This window comes from Phascolarctos cinereus, unplaced genomic scaffold (assembly GCF_003287225.1).
Source record: "Phascolarctos cinereus isolate Bilbo 61053 unplaced genomic scaffold, phaCin_HiC Scaffold_726;HRSCAF=1367, whole genome shotgun sequence".
NCBI classification, from domain to species: Eukaryota; Metazoa; Chordata; class Mammalia; order Diprotodontia; family Phascolarctidae; genus Phascolarctos; species Phascolarctos cinereus.
The window spans coordinates 94,232,860-94,247,683 of record NW_027556098.1 but is presented as its reverse complement, the minus strand read 5'-3'; the positions used below and the strand labels follow the sequence as shown (position 1 = coordinate 94,247,683).

General features: G+C 35.0%; 1 protein-coding gene across 12 annotated transcripts in view; it reads left to right on the top strand.

Moving 5' to 3' along the window:
* Positions 1-14,824, top strand: part of CBLB (Cbl proto-oncogene B) — a 284,335-nt gene that overhangs the window by 142,492 nt on the left and 127,019 nt on the right. For all 12 annotated transcript variants that reach the window (XR_013482932.1, XM_078146682.1, XM_078146683.1 and 9 more), the window contains 2 exons: positions 735-866; positions 12,361-12,564. Coding sequence is in view for 11 of the 12 variants with exons in the window: in XM_078146682.1 (XP_078002808.1) it covers positions 735-866; positions 12,361-12,564 (336 nt within the window). In the remaining variant the exon portion in view is untranslated. The remainder of the gene's footprint in view (positions 1-734; positions 867-12,360; positions 12,565-14,824) is intronic.

Genomic DNA, 14,824 nt, shown 5'->3' with positions numbered 1-14,824 from the left:
AGTTGGGTGAAGGCATACACCCAAGACAGATAAGCAGCCTGAAAAGGGCTTGGCAGACTCTCATACCGAAAGTTCTAATCCTCCCTCGATACCCCATACACCTGGCACATAGTAAGTGTTATATAAATGCTAGCTTAAATTATTATTTTCATTTGAAGTAAAATGGGGAAAGAGAGAGAAATACTGTTTCAGATTTCATGGTTTAAAAATGAGTATTGAGATGGTTTTCGAGTACATTTTTCTTTTTCAAATGTTCAAAGAAAAGGGGGAAGAAAATATTTGTATAATTTGAGGTAGGACAAAACTAATCTATAGTAGCTATAATTTTTAATACTTTGAAAAATGAGTGTGACTTAGTGTGAAAGGAATTTGAAGTTTATAAACTAAATACTATATTCACATTTAATTTAAAATAGATTTTTTTCTCTTAAGTCAGCATAACTGGTTAAGGAAAATTGATCCCTTTACAAAGGAAAATGGAAAACATTAAATAATCCATAACAGTATAGACTTTTAAAATGCTAATAAAAGCTTAAATCTTTAAAAGCTATTATTTCACATAATCCAAGTTATGGTCATCAAGTTTATGTGAAACATTTGCAACAAGTATTAAATAGCAAAGTAATCTTGTTGGTATCCTAGTGTGAGGTACTTTTGGCAGGTACTATTTAAGAAAATTCTGTTTTAGCTGATTGTACTAGAAATGCATTAACTTTGACATTGTCTCATTTCAGGAACAATATGAATTGTATTGTGAAATGGGCTCTACTTTCCAGCTCTGTAAGATCTGTGCAGAAAATGATAAAGATGTGAAGATTGAGCCTTGTGGGCACCTGATGTGTACTTCTTGTCTCACTGCATGGCAGGTATTGTCATGGTTTGACTCAGTTTTTTCATTGACTTCTTTCTTATATTCCCTCTTTGTAGTACTGGTTTTTATTTTGTGATCACTTCTTACACCATGAACTTCTTAAATCCTTAGAAAGAATTTAATTTTTTTTTGATTATCTCACCTTAAGTATTCATTTATGTTCCAGGTTAGTTTTTCACTTTTGACCAGTTGTACTTTTCCCCCTTACATGGCTGTTTCACTGGTACTGGTGATTGTTGCTGCTTTTCCTAGGGAAAAGAAGTACAATTTAAACTAGAGCATCACCAAGTCAGTACCAAGCATACAGTAAGTACTTGGTAATGTTAGTAGCTAGTGACCATGATGGTGTACTCCTGAACTTAGCAATATTTATAATGCCATTGACTTTTAGCTACTTAAGGCAGCTCAGTGGAAGAATGTTTCAATTTTCAATATATGTTCTACATAAAAATGAATAGAGGCATCATTTTTAGTGATAATGTAGGAAACGTTGAAAATGTCTTTGGCTGTGACTCTATCCTTAGTAGTAACCAGTTTGGGGGAGAATGAGGAAGATAGAATTAAGCTCAGATTGTTTTAGCATGAAGTTCTCGATGAGACCTGCGCTGACATTTTGCACAATAAGGGATTAAATTAATAGGAAGCCTTTGGGTTGACAGCCTTCAAACAAATGCTTTTCTCAGACATTAAAAATAGTATCCTTTTGTTTCTTCATTGTGAGACATTTTTCATGTAGTATAGACTCCTGCACTGGAGAAATACTGAAGATCAAAGTTTATCCACCATTAGATAGGGCCTGTTCTGTTTCTGCTCCTTTCTGGGGTACTAAATGTTGAGCTACCACTCACTCCACATCCACCCTTCTTGGGAATTGATAGCACCTAATCAGTTTGTGGGCAAAATATTTACCTCTATTACCATATGAGAATTTGGCTGCATAGAAGCACTCCTATTGTTACACTGGCTAGTATTAGGAAGCAACGCTGAAGTAGGAGTCTGAAGCTCACAACAGCATGATGGGATTTCTTTCATAATCAGCCTTTAGCATATAAATCAGTGTAGTAAGCTTTTACATATTTGCTTGCCTACAGTGACTTAAAGTATGTCTGTGAGTAAAGAGAGAAAATTGATTTGTTTTGGTTTTCGTCTTTTGGGGAGGATAGTACTGGTACTTGAAAATGTGGGCCTGCATATAATTTTAAAAAAAAAGCTATAAATTTGTCAGTTGATGGCTTCATTGTTGCAAAAGAGTTGCACCAGAGTTGTTCCCAGTTGTTATAGCTGTGACATTGTTTTCTGTATTTCTGTAACTCTGATATATTTCCATTTATTCTCCATCTGGTACAATTTATCCACTAATTAATCATTTCCCAAGCCTCTGTGCTTTTTATTATTACTGGACTAGTTTCATATGAAGACATAAAATTGGTAAATTATTTACATTCAGTAATCATTCTTTTCCCCTCCAAAATACTGTTCCTTATTATGTTTAGAAATTCAAGAAATTTGTAAACTGTCAGTCACTAAAAGCAGATACTTGAGGAACAAATCCAGAAAATGCTGTAGGAGGATCAGAACTAGCAAAACATAGAACTTAGAATTATTTAGGTATAATTCAAAGTAGAAATATGAACTTTTTGTCCATTGACTATTATATTTATTTTATTATAATGTAATTTATTATGATGAACATTATTTCATTATATTCATCTTTCGTATTGAGATTTGTAACTAGTATACAAATGACTTGTCATTTTCTGATTTGTTTTCATTTGTTTGTGTAGTAAAATCAGTGTAGACTTAAAATTGTAATATAAAGTAAATGGAGGCACAAAGTATAAGTACCTCTATCTATCTCTATACATGTACACACATACATATATATATATATATATATATATATAAATGGAATCCATTGGGGAAGGAAAAAACCAAATGCATATTAGAAAAAGAATTTATAATTAGACTTAGCATCTAAGGCTTGAAGGTACCTTAGTGATCATCTAGGCCAACTCTCTAATTTTAGAGATGTGGGAAGTGAGGCCCAGAGCATTTCAGTGACTTGGCCAGGTGGTAAACCTGAGATATAAACCCATGTCCTTGACTACAGATCTGTTATTTTTTTCACTATGCAACTCTGACCTCTCTGCTCTTGTAGTTCAGTAATACAATTAATACCAGCTTTTCTCTAAGACTGTACTGGACTTCTTTTTCCTGTTGCCCTGAGACGTGTCCTCAAGCTAAAGCTACCCATTTTCTCATGAACTTGGTGTTTCTTTGATCTTCTTGGAAAGCTGCCATTACAAATTTTAGGGACCTATGCTCCACCCCTCCCCTACTCTCTTCTTTATGCTGAGCATAAGAAGTTAGGTTATTTTCCTCATCTTTTTTTTGTTGATATTGTTGCCATGCTGAGTCATTTTTATCAAATCCTTTTTTTTTTTGTCTTGAGTCATTACTAGCAGTACAGAAACTAAGACCAACCCTGTGGTATCCCAGAGAATCAACTTTTAGAGATTCCTTTGGGATATTAAAAGAGGTAACTTTGAAATGGTCTGTAGCTCTTGAGGATATTGTTCTCCTTTTTCAGTATCAGAATCTCTAAGCAGTTATTAACTGAAAGAGTACTTAAGATTGTATTCTAATTGCAGACAATTTCTTTTTCTAATGAGTTTCTACATGCATGTTTTTATGTTCTACAGTACTTATGCTTCCCTGGTATGTAGGTACTGGATTTAGAGTGTTTTTCCCATCATTCTGTAAGTTCCTGATATCATGCCTAGGTTTGTTTGCAGAATTGTATAATTTACCTGAGTGACCAGGACATGTTAAAGTCTGTTGAATTTTAGTGGTGGATTGCCACACTTTTTTCTTTCTTTTTCTAACACCTTGGATGAACCTTCAAAGTTGCTGTATCAGCACGTTTAATATATCAATTAAAAATAAGCCTTAGTAAAAGTCCTGTATGTTTTGCCAAGAACTGGCAAATCAATTGGAAACAGAGGAACAAGAATGAAAAACATTATGTTTTCTACCAAAGGACGTTTATTAGCAAATCACTCTTCAGATGACAAATGCACATTAAGTTTTCCTCCCATTAGGTGCTACACTTTCAGCTTAATCAAACTTCATTGCAAATTTAACTTTTGTATAATTAATGAGAAAATGAAAAAACATACTGTAGCGATGTCAGTTTTACAGGCTGCAAGTGGTTAGTGTTTAATTGCTGTCATGATGGCTCATTAGTCATGCCTCAGGAGAGGTTTCCTATACTTTTTTTTCCCCTCCAAGTGAAACATCTGTGTTATTTAATAAATGGCATAAGCAGGCCTGAGTCTGCACAGAATACTAAGTGAGGTGTCAGATGATTTACCTCCCTGGAGACTGTATTTGATACAGTTTCATTCTGGATGCTTCATTTTGACTGAACTTTTGTCAGGAGGAGCAATAGAGTGTGCTTCCGTTCCCTCTGTTGAATCAAATAGTAACTAAGAGGCGTTCTTTTCTCAGTGATAATTTTTATCTGTGTTTCTGTAGTATCATCCTTGTTGTGGAACAGTGAAGGCTCATGTCAGTGTAGAACACAGAATGAGAATATGTTCCTCAGGAGTTTGCCTGGTATAAGGAGAATAATTCACAAACTGTTTACTTTGAAAGACACCTTAAAATTTCCCCACACAATAAAAATAGTTAGCTCTTTCTAAAAGACATTTGCTTCCAAGTGTTAAATGCATATTATTGTTGAAAACTTTAATTCAGTATAGAAGAAAAAAACAACAAATTTCAGTTTTGATTGTTGCTGTCTATTTCTGAAATGTTTTATGAAAACAAAATGTAACTGTGATTTTTAGCATCATCGGTCACTAAGAAATTTTTTATCTACAGTTAATCTGTATGTGATATCTAAATATACAAATGAGATGTAAGAGAGTGACTGAAAGAAGGAGGGAAAGAGGAAGAGAAACACAGAGAGAGTGTGTGTGTAGGTGGCTAGCAAGTGTCATGGAGACCTTGTTCTGGTCAAAATAATTTAAATGCTTAACTATCAGAGCCTGGAATCCAGGGTTGGGGGGGGAGGGGGATATCCTGGTGGCTAGAAAGACCTTCTTTTGAAGAAAGTGGTTGGTTGATTATCCTTTCTCAAAGAGGACCAAAATGACCTCACTGTGCTAGAATGAGTCCACCTGTGACTGATCAGACCAATAGGAGCTCGGAACGTTCTACCACAAGTCAGGCACAAATAGTCCATGTGAACATTGGGGGTGGATTCTCTAAATTTGCACATCTTGCATTTCTTTGGAGCTATTTCAATTCTGCTTTGCTCATAGAGCACAGCACCTTCTCTGATGAGGGCATGCCATGCTGGGTGGTCCTGTGCCAGTGTCTCCCATGTCACACAATCAATTCCAAAGTTCTTAAGAGAGACCTTGAGAGTGTCCTTGTGTCGCTTCTTTGACCACTGTGCAAACATTTGCCTATGTGAGTGCTCCATAAAATAGTCTTTTTGGCAAACATACGTTTTGCATTTGAACAACTTGGCCACCCCATGTGAGTTGTGCTCTCTGAAGTAGAGTTTGAATGCTTGGCACTTTAGTTCAAGAAAGAACCTCAGTGTCTGGTATCTTATCCTGCCAGGTGATTTTCAGAATCTTCCTAAGAATTCAAATGTAATTTGTAATTTGATTCAAATTTAAAGTGGTGTAGTATAGTGGAAAGATGCTGCAATTAGAGCTAGAGGCACTGAGCTTGAATCCTGCTTTTGCCAGATACTTACTACCTGTGTGACTTTGCTCAAGTCATTTAACTTTCTTTGGCCTCAGTTTCCTGGTCTGTAAAATGAGGGGCCAGCCTTTAAGGTTTGCTCCCAGCTGCAAATCAGGGATTCTATGTGTGGCATGAGTTCTCTAGTCATGGTAGATGGCAAATCCATCTAAAGCAATAATCTGTACCACTCTGGCTTTAACTCTTCATTTGATTTGGTGTATGAAACTTGGCCTGTGTTGTATATTTTAATAAGATGTCAATCACTGAGTAATTGTTTTTAATATATTTAAGGGGCCATAGTAAAAATTAAGATCTAGGTCATGTAATTCAGTGTTATTTGTATGGCCCTCAAATTTTCTTTGCTAAAAAACAAACAAATCGTTGTATATCTACCTTCTTCCACACCTCAAAACCCCTCTACATATTCACCATTTTCTCTTCCTTTCCCACAGGGCTGCCAGAGCCAATCCTTCTACTTATATTTCCTGGTCTAAATCTTGTCTTTTCTGGGGGAATTCTAGAATCTTCCCCCATTCTTAATTTCTCATTCCTTCTCTTTCTCCCTCCACCCTTCTTCAGGGATATAGTAAGTGCTTAATAGATATTTTCTTTCTTTCTGTGGCCTCACTTACTTGCTGTGTGACCTTAGGAAGTAACTTAACCCTTGTCTGCCTTAGTTTCCTCAACTCTAAAATGGGGATAATTGTAACCCAGCAGTTTTGTGAGGATCAAATGAGATAATATTTGTAAAACAGCAAAGTGACTGACACATGGCAGCATGGCAAGTACTTAATAAGTCTTCCTTTCTTCCTTCCTTTCCTTTTTTTTCCTTTCTTTCCTTCTCCTCTCTTTCAGTATTTCTCTCCTCTTCCTGTATTCACTTCTACTCTTCTGCAGTCTTTCCCCCTTTCCTGTAATTTCTCAACCTCTTCCCCCACCCCACCCCGAATCCTCAAAACTGTTGGGTTTTTCCCGCTGCCTCTAAACAAAGTTAGGTTTAACCTATCCTTAGAGCAAAGCAAACAAAAACTCTTTCACTTGACCCTGTCACACTCATAAGCAATTGCCTTATATCTCTCCTTCCTTTCAGTGCCACACTTCTAGAAATTGCTGCTTCTACTTACTTCTTAACATTCATTCGCTTCTCAACTCCTTGAAATCTGGCTTCTTACACTGCCTTTGACATTTTAAGTCCCAAGTCCTGTGCCTTTGCTTAGTCTTTGTTGTCTTCGATTACTCTGTAGCTGTTAGGACCATCACCCTCCCTCCTTCCCTTTCGTTTTTCTTTCCTTCCTTTCTTCCCTTCACTGACCCTCTCTCCCTCCTTCCTACCTTCCTGTTTATTCTTTTTTCCCCCTTAGCTTCCATAGCCCTGCTCTCTTGTTTCTCTTCTGTCACTCCACATTTTCCCAAAGTTTTCTCCTGTGCTTCTTGGGTTGCATTGGGAGAGATGTAGCTTCCAGAATAAGAGGAGATAGCACCTCTGTATACTACTCTCTTCACTCTACAGCTGGACTATCATCTTCAATTCTTCTCTCCACATTTTTATAAGCACATTGATAAGCTGGAATTAAGTCTAGGGGAGGGAAAACCAGAATGATGAAGGATCTTGAGTCCATATCATAAGAGGATTGGTTGAAAAAGCAGGGTATGCTGAACTGGAGAAGACAAGAGTCAGGAGGATTGTGATGGCTATCTTCAAGTACTTGAAAGTCTGACTTGTGATCTTTGGATTGTTAGATAATTCTCCACAATGGCTGCGGCTGAAATGTTTCGTGCTATGCTCCCTTTGTTAATGGACTTCTCCAAACCTAGGTGGCCTAGTCATTCAGTGAAAGAGGCAGTGCGTTGTTGGGTTCATAGCTGAAGATTTTCCAGCTTAGTGAACATATTGACAGAAGTTGTTTTCTGCAACTGTAGCCATTGAACCCAGGGTCATCTCTGTGCCACAATGACTCAATAGGACTTTCTGTGTTTATTTTAATCTTTTGACCCTCACAGTTTCTTGTCTGGCCCTTGGTTCTCAGGTGATGGCTCATTAACATATTGTAGCAATACTTGTATAGTCTTTTGTTCTTACTCCTTTTATTGCAAAGGAAAAGTATATGAAAACATATATTTTTATTGTGTGATAAAATAAAGTTTTTCCTGGTTGTCTAGTCTATATTTCTTTTGACTTTGAGAATGAATTTGTTTTTATGGTGCTGTCCTTTCTTCTCCACAGTAGAGGTTTTAAAAAGTATGTACTTTTCCCCATCATTTCTTCCTTTGCACAGCCAAAAAAAAAAAGGGCACTGTGAATTTGCAAACTTCTACGAACTTTAGATTGTGCTTAGGGTACCAAGTGTGTTCAGGATTTGATGGATATTGTCATTAGTAGAGTTCTACCTCAAATATTTGGATGCTTAGTATTTGTATTTACTTTAAAACTTAATAGATGACTTTAGTGATGGTCTTATTCATTTGGAAAGGAAAAAGGAATATGTTCATACTCAGGTCCAAGTGTGGATATGAGTTAGTATTTCCAACATAATTTGACATAAGTAACATGTCCATATTCGTAAGTTATATGAAAAGAGAGTTATTTTTCCTGAACATAATGGGTTGAATTTTTGCTTAATATTTTTTGATTGTTGATTTTCAAATCATTGCCAAAACTTAGGGGGTCATGTACTCAGCAAGTTGAAAGTCTTCTTCTTCCAACCCACCCCCCAACCAAAAAATCTGAGCATATTATTCAACTTGCAAACAGTCCCAAAAACAGAAACACAGGAAGTGTAAGTAAAGCTACCAAGGCAAGAAAAAAAGTACAAGTGACAAAATAAATTGTCCCATATCAAGAGGTCATTAAAAGGGGTGGGGGGAAAGGGGCATATTAAAAAACAAGTTGACAAAAGCAACAATAACAACAGAGGGACAATTAAAATATTTCTTCTTAAAAGTAGAGAAATAGATGAAGATGAAAGTGCAATTTAAAAAATTGGAGTAAAAATGGTAGAAGAGTAGATTTGAAACATTATAAACTAAAACTTACCTTCCCTTCACTCCCATAGTTGAATCATTGTATTTTGTGGAACTAAACTGCAAAATGAAAGGTTAAACAAAAGAGTAGTAGGGATGTGAAAGTTAGAAGAGAATGTATGATGTACCCTAATCAAGTCTATAGAGGATTAATCAAAGTCAGCTAACTCTTATAGTGTCATTGAGAGAGGGATTATAGGAAAAATTGGACAAATAACAAAGAGAAGGGTTGAAATAAGGGGATAAAAAGGGGAAAGTTTCAACCCAATTCAGAGAAGAGGTCCCACTAGTAAATTCCTTTTTGGAAGATGGTGAACCTTATGAATCCAGTCTGAAGGAATTTGTGCATAGTAGATCACTTCCTCTGAAAGACTGTTGAGCCTTCATATAAAACATCTTTCCTTAGAATAAGAGAAGTCCCATCTCCTGGGGGCAACTGGCATCCACAAGTATGGGAGAATCTGGACCCAGAGAGGGGACTGCATGGTATTTAGGAAGGAGAATTATCATGGAGAGGGCAGGATATAGAAGTGGACCACACAATTTAGAACACGTGAACATTTCTACCATGAGACAATGTTTCTACAACCTCATTATTAACCTCATAAATGATACTTTTAAGAATGATATACTACAGATGAGAAAAGGTGAAGGGACAAGATCTAAAAAAGCAACAACAGAAATATGTTAGAAGAATGAACTCATACATGAAACTTAAGAAACTTTAAATCAGTGAGAAACAAATAGAATAAAGTCAGAATTAATAAGTTTATGGACCATGAATCAAAGAATAAAATTTTTTAAAGATATAGAAAGATCATAAATAAAGAGTATAAAGAAATCCTTTTTTTTAAAAAGTACATAAAATAATACTAGAAAATGGAAGTAATACGAGAAGAGGAGGAGTGGTTTTGAAGGGAAGGGGGAAAGAAGGAAGAATTGGATAACTTAATAAAAGAAAAAAAATTAATAAGTCATATACAACACCAAAACTAGGGAAAAGGTTGACAAAGGCAGGTGGGAGTGGGCAGAGCCTGTGGGAATAGTTACATTCAAGTAGCTTAAAGGAAACTAATGATAGAGACAAGGTACACTGACTTAAAAGAGAATGAGAACAAAAAATAAAAAGACCTTAATTTAAAAAAAAATGTACTAGCAACATAAAGGAAGGAACCCATAAACTTATCTCTCAAAATTTTAAATGTGAATAGATTAAACAATCCAGTAAGACAAAAGAGGGTGATGGATTGGATAAGTAAAATCCCATGATCTGTTGATTGAAAGAAATATATCTTTAAAAAATGTATAAAATAGAAATGAGAGGTTGGAAGAAAATTGACTATGCATCAGATGGATCCAGAAAAAAGACAAATTATAATCTTCATTTTCTTTGTCTCCTATCAAAGAGAGAATAAAAATTCACAGTATAAACACGAATCAAACAAGAAAGGACATTATACTTAAAGGAATTGTAAACAACACACTGATATCAACATTAAACATATCCATCAAATTCCATATCATTTAAATTCATGAAGAAAAAAATAACCAAATTGAAAAAGATAGATAGCCAAAACATCATAATAGGATACTTTAATGTTTTTTTCTCAGAGTTGGACAAATCTAACAGAATGAGAAACAAAATGAATTAAAAAAGATTTAAAAAAATTCTGGATTAATTATAGCTAAAAGATATTATTCTAAATGGCACCAGTAAAATTATACGTGTGTGTGTGTGTTATGTGTGTGTGTGTGGTTTCTCAATACCACATAGCACTTTGACAGAAATTTCAGATAAATGTAAATACCAAAAATACTAAACCTGTTCTTTATAGACTATAACAATAAAAATAGTGATCATTTCAGGAACCATAAGCAAAAGACACAAACCTAAAAGGAGACTCAGTAGTAAAACTCCAGATGGGTTAAAAGATCACCAGTTTGTTTCATGGTCACCAGAAGTCATAAAGTGAAACAAATTTTACAACAAAAATAGAATTGCAGAAATGAATCCCTATAAAAGAGGAATGGTTACTGGGCTTCACCAGGGTTACATCTGCTTCACCAGATGTGTAAATTGATTTGCTTTTAGTACAGGTTTAGTACAGGTAATTAGCATCATTTAAAAATAAAAACAAACAACAATTTCTAGAGGCACACATTTGACCCATTCTTTGTTGTATATGTGTTTAGTCAGTCATTCAACAGAATCTAATACTTATGTCTCTATTGATAATCTATTAAATTATGTCTTCACTGAATTTCACAAAAACATAGGCAGTTCCCAGAGAAAACCTTATGATGTAGATAATTCCCATTAGATTAAATACTATTATAAAGACATATTCTATATATAATAAAGTCATTGCCATTGTGTAATGTCAGTGCTTTCTGCTGTGCAATAGAGTAACTATGTAGTAAATGCTTCATATCTGTAGAACAACTGAACTTTCCAACAAAAGCCTGTGATATTATGTCCTTATATTTCTTAGTGTGTGAATAGAATTGAGCTGGCTTGAGTGAGTGAAGCACTGTGGTGTAGCAGAAATACTTTTTAAGGAGTGCACTTGATCCTGAATGTTATTTTGCCCCAGTTAGCAGTAAACTCAAGAGAAAATGATTTCTTACTCTGAACGGGGGATGTTCAAATTCCATTTCAGTGACCAAGCTATGGCTAAAAAAGGAAAAAAAAATTACTATTCAAGTGAAGTCCTAGGATAAATATAGAAGTGAATCTTTAAACCAATTTACCACCTCTTTAGTTTCTTTAATGTGGTACAGTGTCTGTAGGCCTTAAGGTTACTATCTTTAATATGAACATGATTATTATTGTCTCTGCCTAGAAGGCATGGTGTTTTAAAAAAAATTGTTATGTATCTCTGCATCTGAATTTAGTACTGAAAAGTTGCCTGCATTCCCTTCTCCTCATGTAGTAGGGTGATTAAAGTTTGCCACCTGTTTCAAGGCTGTAGCCTTTTTATAAGTTAGCATAGGACTTCTTCTATTCTTTTGCCTCTTGTGAACTTCAATCAGTTGTAGAAGATGAATATAATAGGTTAGAGACAAAAAAAAATTTGGCAATTCCTAGCGAAATTGACCCTTTCTCAGAAATACTTCAGTAGGTTTGTTTGGAATTTCTTATTTAAAGGTAAGATTTGAAGTGAGGTTAATGTCAGCTTATGCAGCATTACCTCCCAGTTGAGTATGTCAAGACAACAGGCATTGAATTCTGGAACTATGATTGCCATGGTTTCTGAAATTGAAATCCTATTTCTTTGTTCTTCCAGTGTTTCCTTTTAAGTCAAAATTTAAATAGGCCTAGATATTGGAAGTTGATATGTTTAGAATGTGACTTATACTATAAATAGGAAGACTTTCCATATCAAATGTTAAAATTATTGGTCATTACTATTATTACAGCTTGGTTCATTGTAAGATTCCCATCTTTTTGTCTAATTTCTCTAGTAACTGTATAGAAGTATGTTTTAGTTACTTAAAACCTTCCAAGCTCAGAGATTTGGAAGCTCAGATCTTTTGATTGTTTTTTAAAAAACATCAAAGCCTTTAGACACTTTGTTATTTCCCCGGGATTTGTCTTTGAAATTGGAAATACATAGATTTTATCATACCTTTGCAACAATAGAACTTTACCATAATTGTGCATGTTATGCAAAGGCCAATGATCCATTTATTCTTTTGTTCAGGAATCAGATGGTCAAGGCTGCCCTTTCTGCAGATGTGAAATAAAAGGAACTGAACCCATCATTGTGGATCCTTTTGATCCAAGAGATGAGAGCTCCAGGTGCTGTAGCATCATCGATACCTTCAGTATGCCTATGCTAGATTTGGATGATGATGATGACCGAGAAGAATCTTTAATGATGAATCGTTTGGCTTCAGTTCGAAAGGTAAAAACTGTATACCATGGTCTGTAATGGAATATTGCTTAGTAAAGCACAACTCACAACTTGAGATGAAAGCAGATTATATAATCATAAACGAGATATTCAGCATGCTTCATGAAATTTTTAAATCAGAGGTGCCAAAATGGAAATCTTTTTTTTTTAATTGGACGGAACTTCAGTTTGTACATCCTGAGTCAGAATTCACCTGCTTGCTTGATTCTAGTTGAGAAATGAAACCAAAAACCTAATACGAAACAATGGGGTACATTTAAGTCCGAGAAAAAAAGTCATAGTGAACCATAAATAGAATGTGTCACCAAGTTTACTTTGTGTTTAAAGGCCAGTGTGATCATAAATCTTGGATAAACCCTTTGATTGGTATGCCCTGATATATATCTTGCTTGGTCAATCTAATCTCTGCTTAGCTTTCCTGACACTTTTAGTCGTTCCGACTGCCTATATATAGTATGCCTGTTGGCCAGCCCTTCTAAGTAGCATACATGTATGGTGACCCACTTGTTCCTTCTGGTTCTTGGATCAGTAACCACTACATATAGATCTTCTGAGACTTATTCCTAGGATTTGCCTAAAGAGAAAACAGCTAAACTTTGATACATGCAACAGTAAAATTGGGTAAGAAACAGTAGCATGATGGAATAGTGAATGCTAGACCACAAAGGTTAAACTGTAAAGAAAAGTAAGAGTGGAAGGGAAAGATAAGTAGGCAAAGAGAATAAAGGGAAAAGTGCAAAGAAGGGAGAGACAAAAACCAGATCACTTTGGTTACTGTTCTCAAACTTTGAACCCATCATAAATTTACATGTGATTTGGTCTACCTGGCTGACTTTTAGGCTTCCCATCAAAGGAATTAACAGGTGTTGTTTTTTTTTTTTGGTTTTCTTTTGTTTTCAAATCATTACTGACTATTCTCTCAAGAACTGCCCACTTCATCCCCCCCACTCCCATAATATTCTTAGTCCCTAGCAGTCTCTTAAGTTATACTTGAATACAGTATTTGGCAGTGCATAAAGCTACTTAATACTTGTTATCCTGGGTCTAAGAGTTAAATTACTTTAGGGAGAGTTATTCCTTTAGCAGTGATAGAACTGAGTTAAAACAACAACAAGAAAACAACTTGTGGAGTTTTTCTCTTAAGGTTAGGCAATAATATATCGAGTTTTCTTGACCTCCCTCATCTGTCTGCAGTGAATTAAATAGATCCTGTAATGTGTAAGTTTCAATCTCTGTACATTAGATAGCAATAAAATCTATTTTTTAAAAGTGTAAGAGGATTAGAGAGAACATCAAAGATAACCTCCTCCATCCCACCACTGAAAGCAAAAGTGAGATATTAAACATGCTTCATGCAGATTTCAAATCAGTTGCCATTTAAAGGGACATATCTTTTTTTAAAAAATTGAACAAAACTTTAGTTGTATATTCTTATTCAAAAAGTTCACCTACTCGTCCACGTGACTGCTGATGCTATTTGAGAAATAGAACTAAAAAACTAACTTTTTAAATGTATTAAATTTATATGTAATAATAGTTTTCAGTTCTAAGGCACCCCTTTTCATTCAGAGTCATACAAAATTAGGTCTGGAAGAGATGTTAAGAGATCGTTGAGTCCAGCTTCTTCATGTTACAGAAGAGAAAACTGAAGACCAGTTCATTATTGGTTGTGCTAGTAGAACCTGGGTTTTGTGATTCCCAGTTAAATGTTCTTTCTAGGACATGATATACTGTCTTTTTAAAAAATATATTTACTTGATTAGTTTATTCAGTCTGAGCTTTTAAAAACAGAACATTTCATTATTTTTGTTTTTTATGCGCTTTTCTCCATAACATTGACTGATGTGTCCGACTGCTACTCTTATGGGTTTGTGCATGCAAGAAACTGCCATTGATGTGTTATATTTTCATTAAATTGGCTTTTCCAGCCATCCTCACTTTCTTCAGTGGCTGTTTTCTCTTTGTTTGAGTATGTAAACTAGAACTCTTTCCTAAAGACTTCTGTGATATAGTTTCTCTAATTTCATAGGATAGGAATCCATGATTTTTTTTCCCCCGAGCTCAAAACCCCTTTGGATTGACTCCTCTTGCCTTTCTGGTAATAACTAGTTCTCTTAATAACTAGTTAATTAGCTATTAAATTATCAGTTTCACTCAGTAGCCCTAGCTAGCTGAATAACTTGTTTTATTATCTGTAATAACTTTCAGATGTTTAATTTTCATATTCATTATTTTAATATTTAATTATTGT